This window comes from Cynara cardunculus (genome assembly GCF_001531365.2).
Source record: "Cynara cardunculus var. scolymus isolate 2C chromosome LG 11, CcrdV1, whole genome shotgun sequence".
NCBI lineage: Eukaryota > Viridiplantae > Streptophyta > Magnoliopsida > Asterales > Asteraceae > Cynara > Cynara cardunculus.
Window position 1 is genome coordinate 14,490,466 of NC_037538.1, and position 8,265 is coordinate 14,498,730.

At 35.2% G+C, this 8,265-nt stretch overlaps 1 protein-coding gene across 1 annotated transcript; it reads left to right on the forward strand.

Annotated features, from left to right (window-relative positions):
• Positions 1–352: 352 nt before the first annotated feature.
• LOC112521183 (probable carotenoid cleavage dioxygenase 4, chloroplastic) lies at positions 353–4,247 on the forward strand. The gene is made up of 2 exons (XM_025129894.1): positions 353–1,791; positions 3,805–4,247. Exons 1-2 carry the CDS (start codon positions 359–361, stop codon positions 4,163–4,165), a joined length of 1,794 nt encoding a protein of 597 aa, XP_024985662.1. The 5' UTR covers positions 353–358; the 3' UTR covers positions 4,166–4,247.
• The last annotated feature ends 4,018 nt before the right edge of the window (positions 4,248–8,265 follow it).

Genomic DNA, 8,265 nt, shown 5'->3' on the forward strand with positions numbered 1-8,265 from the left:
TTCTGCACCAAACCATTCAGTAATTACCAAACAGTCCCTCACTGATTCGACTCATCGGTTTTTGAAATTGCACAAACATTGCTCATTGATTTCGATCAAGATTTCCAAAATCGGCTTACTTGTTACGCCGAATCATTTGAGCGTGTTGCGAATTCAAGTATTCTTGGTCATTTGGTCCCCCTTCCTATTTACCTTGTACATGTAACATGTTCGTTTGTTCAAATTAAAGCACGATCGATATATAGTTTTTATGGAAATAAATTATTGAAGGGCAAATTGGTCTTTTTACCCATAACCATAAGTTTTGCTATAAAAACATGTGTCCCAACTCTTGTGGTAAGCCATCGAGGGCCACATCATGGACTCTCTTTCCTCATCTTTCCTTTCCACCTTTCCACCACCAAACTCCACCGTCTCTCAACCACCACCGTCGCCACGGTCCTCCTTGCCACCACCGTCTCCGTTTCGTGTCCGGTCCGTCCGAATCGAAGAAAAACCACAAACCGTCACGACCACCACCAAGAGGTCCAGTCAAGAACGAACGAAAAAGCCAACACCATCAACGAAGAATGCGAATCGCTTGAGAAGATCAATGGCGGTAGATCAATCACTACCTGCCACCATCTTCAATGCGTTTGATGATATCATAAACAAGTTTATAGATCCACCGGTACGGGCTTCGGTTGACCCGAGACATGTCCTGTCTGATAACTTCTCGCCGGTTAACGAACTCCCTCCGACTGAGTGTGAGGTCAGTGAGGGTGCACTTCCGAGTTGCCTTGACGGCGTTTACTTTCGTAATGGGCCGAACCCGCAGTTTCTACCACGGGGTCCGTACCACCTTTTCGACGGCGACGGTATGCTACACGCGATTCGTATCTCGAAAGGAAAAGCCACGTTATGTAGTCGGTATGTGAAGACATACAAGTATAACATAGAGAAGGATGCCGGGTTTCCCATCATCCCGAATGTTTTTTCGGGATTCAATGGTTTGACCGCCTCCGCGGCTCGCATGGCGGTAACCGCGGGACGGTTTTTGGCGGGCCAGTTTGACCCGTCCAAAGGTATTGGCTTGGCCAATACCAGCTTGGCGTTTTTTGGCAATAAGCTTTATGCATTAGGGGAGTCGGATCTCCCCTATGCCGTTAAACTCGCGCCTGATGGTGATATAATCACTCTCGGTCGCCATGACTTTGACGGAAAGCTTTTCATGAGCATGACGGCTCACCCAAAAATCGATCCGGTAACCAAAGAAGCTTTCGCTTTTCGCTACGGTCCAATGCCCCCTTTCCTAACATTTTTCCGATTCAACGAAAATGGAGAGAAACAAGCCGACGTTCCGATCTTCTCAATGACGAGCCCGTCTTTTCTCCATGACTTCGCCATCACTAAAAACTACGCCATATTTTCGGAGATCCAAATCGGGATGAACCCGATGGAGATGATCGGCGGTGGGTCCCCGGTGAGTGCGGACACCGGAAAAGTATCTAGGGTTGGGGTTATCCCCAGGTACGCTAAGGATGAGTCGGAGATGAAATGGTTCGAGGTTCCAGGGTGGAACAACGTACATTCCGTCAACGCTTGGGAGGAGGACGGCGGAGATACGGTGGTGATGTTGGCGCCGAACATATTGTCGGTGGAGCATACGTTGGAGAGGATGAGTCTGATCCATGCGTCGTTAGAGAAGGTGACCATTAATCTCAAGAGTGGGATGGTATCAAGGCACCCGCTTTCAACCAGAAATTTAGACTTTGGCGTCATCAACCCGAGTTTCGTCGCTATAAAAAACAGGTTACATTTTAATTTTATGGAAAATAGCTACGAAATTAAGGGGTGTTTAGGATTGCTTATAAAAACAGTTTATTGACTTATTCCGATATGACACCGGTAATAAGCATTTTAAGTGTTTGGATAAACAACTTATACCGATGTCAAACCGGTAATAAAGAGTTTTTTAAAAATTTAACCTCTTTTGACTTGTAATAAATTGATAAATATTTTTATAAAAAAATATAAATTATTTCAAATTCAAATAAACAATCTCAAACACCCAAACGTTAAATTCTTAAAAAAACCGTCCAAACTAATACTTAAATCTTTACATAGATTCCAAAAAAAAATTAAATAATAAAAATAAATCAATATTTTAATTTTAATAGCTTTTTAATATATTGTTTTTTATAATTTAAAAAATCTTGACCGCTCAACTTAAATAGAATTTATTTTCGAGTTTTTTTTTTAACATTTATAACTTTTTTTAACAAAACTACAAGTTAAATTATTTATAGAGTAAGGAGTCGTTTACTGAACGCTTACCTCGTAATTTTCTTATTGGATGAACATGACAACGGTTAAAAATCTTATCCGATAAGAGCACTGATAAAGATGGAGAGTCTTATTCGGTAAATGAAGATACGACTCTTACCCGGATAAGTGTTTACCGGGTAAATTGTTGCATATAATATCATTTTGATGTACTACAGTCTTATACGGTAAAATTAATTATAGTGTTGACTTCTAATGATAAACACTTATCGGGTAAATATTTAAGTAAACGGACCCTAGCTAATTCATTTTCTTGTTTATTATAAATTGTAATTGAACAAATATAGAAAATTTAGGGTTTTTCTAACCCCACCCCCTCCTATGGGTGCATGTGAGGGGGGTGAGATTGTGTAGGGTGTGAGTGTGTGAGGAGAGTGACATGTGAGAGTCTGAGAGAAGAGGTGTGTGAGATGGAACATGTGCAAGGGGTAGAATGTTACGGCAGGGGTGACAATATCAACCCTCAAAATTTATAGACCAAAGCATGAGCACCAATGATATATATTTTAGATAATGTCGTGGGCTTTTTACAAGGTATATTTTTTTAAAATAAATATAAAAATATGTGTAAACTATTTTTGAAACTATAAAAAATTGATAAAAAAAATGTGTACTAAGATATGAATATATATATACATATAGACTTGGATTTGGGATCATGTGAGATCAAGGGTTTTTTGTGAGACGCGTAAGACCAATTCTTAACCCTTAGATTAGATCTATAATCTGAACATTTATAATCACAAAATTGCCATAAGATTTCTCAATAATCACAAAATTGCCACCGTGCAACTGTAGACCATTAGATCATTAGCTTATAAAATTGATCAATGAATATAAATTGGTCTTACGAGTCTCACGAAAAACCTTTGGTCTCGCGTGAACCCAACCCCATATATATATAATGATTACAATGTTCTCTTTTAAAATATAAAACCTTACATATTAGTTACAAAGATAATATGGAGATCGGGTTTACAGAACATAAAACGTTTAAGTATTTTAATAGACTATTTTATAGAACTTAATTTTATAGGACCAAACATTTGTTTGTTTTATGTAAAAAAGTTATGATAAGTTTATATGACGTTTTTTGACATCTTAAAAATCTTTAAAGACATTTTTGAAACAAAGTTTCTTATTAGTTTCTTTGTAATAGAATAAGTATTTATATGACACTTTTTTAAAGTGTCTTTTAAATGGCTAACGGTACATTTTTGTTTTAAAAGTGTCCAAAATACTTGTTAGGATGTTCAAAAATGTTTGATAAATTTATTACAACACTTTTTAAACAGGACACACAAATGTGTGGTTCTAATAAACTTAAATCCTATAAAATAATTTGTTATGACACTTAAACACTTTTGACGTCCTATAAACTCGATTTTTGTTTTAGTGAAATGAAATGCTTTACAGGTCTTGAAACATTATCTTAAGAAATACTAACATTAAAATGGATACAAATTACAAAACATGCAGGTATATGTATTTTGGAGTTGGAGATCCAATGCCTAAGATTTCTGGGGTCGTCAAGTTAGACATCACATTGTCAGAAGTTGACCGCCAGGAGTGCATAGTGGCTAGCCGGATGTTCGGCCCTGGTTGTTTTGGCGGTGAGCCGTTCTTTGTGGCCAAGGAACCAGACAACCCTGATGCCGACGAGGACGATGGGTACATAATTTCATATGTGCATGATGAGAATACCGACGAGTCAAAGTTCATGGTGATGGATGCCAAGTCACCGACACTTGAGATTGTCGCCGTTGTGGACTTGCCTCAGCGAGTTCCGTATGGTTTTCATGGTCTCTTTGTCACGGAGAGTAATATGAACATGCTATGAAAAATGAATCACCCATGCTTATTATAGAAATAGATGCAATAGATATTTTAAATTTTCATGTATATATAAGATGATCAAAAAATAGAGAAAAATACACTCATTTTCAAGTAAAATACGTTCAAGTATATATATATATATATATATATATATATATATATAGGGGTCTAATCAAATGAGAACTAATTAGTTTGTGGTAACTGTGAGAACCAATATTAACCACAAATCAATAGATAAATTAAGAAATTTATAATTTTGACAATTTTGAATTAAAATATTAATGCAAGGATATTTTTGGTATTTTAAAACTTTCCTCCCTCCTCTCTTCTCTCTCCGGCCACCGTTCTCCGGTGATACTACAATGGTATCACAATGCATCATATATGTGCTTGGGTATCACATTGATGTCGTTTGTGTGGTCGATCGAAGATGTAACACAGTAGTATCACTATGCATCTTATATATGATTAGGTATCACAATGTATCTTTTGTTTAACAGAGTCAATATTTTTATGTATCACAGTGGTATCATAGTGGTATCACCGGAGGACGGTGGCCGGAGAGAGAAGAGAGGAGAGTTTTAAAATACCAAAAATATCCTAGCATTAAGATTTTAATTTAAAATTACCAAATTTATAAATTTCCTAATTTATCTATTGATTTGTGGTTAATATTGGTTTTCACAGTTACCACAAACAACTCAGTTCTCCCTTGAATAGGCCCCTATATATATATATATATATATATATATATATATACACACACTTAGGATCATGTGAGTCCGAAGGTTTTTCGTGAGACCTGTAAGACCAATTCTCAACTCTTGGATTAGATCTACAATCTGAACATTCATAATCACAAAATTGCCACCGTACAACTTTAGACCATTAGATCATTAACTTATAAAGTTGATCAATGAGCATAAATTGGTTTTACGGGTCTCACGAAAAACCTTTGGTTTCTCGTGAACCCAACCTATATATGTGTGTGTGTGTAGAAATATTGTTTTTAATTTTTTATAGGAAAAAGATTATAAAAAAAAAAGCAAAACAACTAAAATGACCCTTGATTTAAGCAAATTAACGGGGGTTTATAGCGGGTTAGTCAGAGAAACCATGACCAAGACAAATTAAATACCACAAAAACCAAATCCATAATAAACATATCATAAGGACCCTAATCACAAAAAAATCAAAACATGGGCCAAATCCGCAATTCAGTCTGTTATTAAATATATCATAATTTATGCTTTCAAATGTTTATTAGGTTTGATAAAGAAATATAAAATATAAAAACCAAATCTGATAACAACTGATTGCTACTTTTGGAAATCGATAGAATCATATACCATACGTAAAAACAGACCCATAACCACCTAATCGGTTTCACTTGATACATATTTTATTCAACTCAAATGCATTTGGAAACAATTCAACTTGAATTTCATCGTAATCAAATGTCCAACATATTAACCAACCTTATCCTATATCTTTCTCCCATTTAGCATGATTATAACACGAGTCTTATAACTCAAGTAATTTAATGATTTATCACCCATTAAAGCAAACATCGAGAATTCAACATCGGTATAAAAGGACCAATCTTGTATCCAATCCCTTTAGGCTTCGTCTTAGGGGTTGTTTACTTGCGGCTTAATTATGCTTATTTGTCTATCTGGCTTATTCGCACAGCTCATTTGGGTTGTTTACTTACGGCTTATTCGCACAGAACATGGCTTAATCGCACATATAGAAATGGTGTGTTATCCCCATTCAACCACAAAAATGACACCCCTACCCTTTATTTAAAGCACCGCCTTCTTACCATATGAGACACCCCATCTTCGGCCTCTTTATAAATTTTTGTTTTGATGTTCAAATAATTAATGTTGGGGGGGTAAATCGGCCATTTATATTATTCAGACTGTTGATTCAGATAAAAAAAAGTAAACAACAACACCCATTTATCCAGACAAACAAATTTATCCGGACGGACAAATTTATTTATACATGACTTAATAAAAAACTTGGTAAACAACCCCTTAGTATATGAGTAGTTAAATTCTATATTTCAAAGGTACGGTTCTATTTAAGTCTAATCGTGATATCGACATTATGGGTTTCATCATGATCGTTACTATTCTTACAATAATATCAGTCACATTAATTTCTTCTTGATATGATTATAGTAACTAACATAAATAATCCATCATATTTTCGAGATGACAAAAAGAACAACTGAGCACATGGATTAATGATCATCTCAACCACAATTGATGATTTATGCAAGAAATAACCATTTTTTGAATTAAAATATAACGAAAATTATATAATTCATATGGTAAAGAAAAGAATACTAAACTCGAACGTTTTTGTAAGAATGAAATATATGAAAATGATTTGTAGGATTGTTTTTGAAGGATTTGGATTTCATGGAGGGATTTGGATTTCGAGTGATTTGAAATCATTGGTGTGTTTGGTTTGTAAGATTTAGAATGCAATTGGATTCCATTATTTATATAAAAATAATAATTATAAAAATAATTAAATTACATTTTTATTAATCGACTGTTATAGAACAAATGTTTTCAAAAATAATTGAACTCTAAACAAAAATAGTATGCATTTTGTTTTCAAAAAAAAAAAATTTGACTGAAGAAGATCTAATATACTGGTTCATTTGGTTTAGACCACCACTTCACACACATTCTTTGGTGTGGTTCACCCTCGACCAATCAACTATTTTTGAGTCGTGCCTCCCTTATATGTGACATGTGAATGTGAGTCTCGTACCATACAAACACCCCATAACGTGCAATATGGAATCTAACTTTTATTTAAGCATGCTAAAAATGTTTGAAACCCATAAACAATTAGTATATGCATAAACCACGTGCCTCTGCCGCTCTGTGTACATGTCAAACATAAACACATTCAACATCGCATATGTAGCATACGAAACTCCACGTGATCACTCATATCACAAACATGTCCAAATAGTTTATCTCTCTCTCTCTCTCTCTTTCTCTCTCTCTCTCTCTCTCACACACACATACACACACACACACACACACACATATATATATATATATATATATATATCTCATTTAAAGTCTCACAAAAACTCACGTGTTAACGTAGATCAACTAGAGATAGCTTCTAAGTAGCCACCTACAAAATATACACCATATTATTCCATGGACGGTCTATTATGCCAAAAGTTAGCACAAGTCAATTACGGTCAACCTAGCCCGACCTGATGTCAAACATTGGTTATGGCTCTTATTACTTGCTTCACTCTTGAAATTCCAATGCGAATGGCTTTCTTGTTCCATATATGTATTACCCGGAAAGAGTTTGATGGTCATCGACCAAAAATGCCAATGTATACTTCAATACGAAACAAATATGAGCAACGAATGTGATTGAGAGATGCTTTAGATACTCGCATACAATTGTGGTATAAATTTTAAAACACATAAGCTCATTTATCATTTGAATCCCTTACACGCTTAATTAATTAATTACTCCATTTAACTGACAGTCTGGTTAAATAATTCATAGTATGAAGTCTGAACAATGTACCAAGCGCGTGGCTCTTTGCTTTATGTTACGTTGGCAATAAATTTCATTTATCATTATAAGTGACAGTGTTATTTACCAATATACTGTTGCTACCCAAGTGATGAGAACTAGTGACTCAATCAGCCACCGTTCTCATGGCCATTTCAATGTAAATATTGTGTCCCTCTGCCCTAAATACATGGATTGAACACGAGACATTGTTCGTGTGATCCTCATATATTAATCTCTAACTTTCGCTTCTCACAGCTGCTCTTTCCATACTTCCGGATATCTGGTTTGATCTCCAAATTGACTGAACAAATAACATGTACCAATATCGTTTAAGGATGTAAAATACAAGCGAAGAGTATATTACTATATTATAAAGCATTTGGCTAAAACTCTTAAAAACTCTTAAACTCTTAAAACTCTTAAACCCGTTTATCCCTAAACAATTTCATCCCTATCCGATTTCATCTCATAACTGAATTCGTATAACTAACTGCAGATAAACACAATCAAATACAGGATAAACATCTC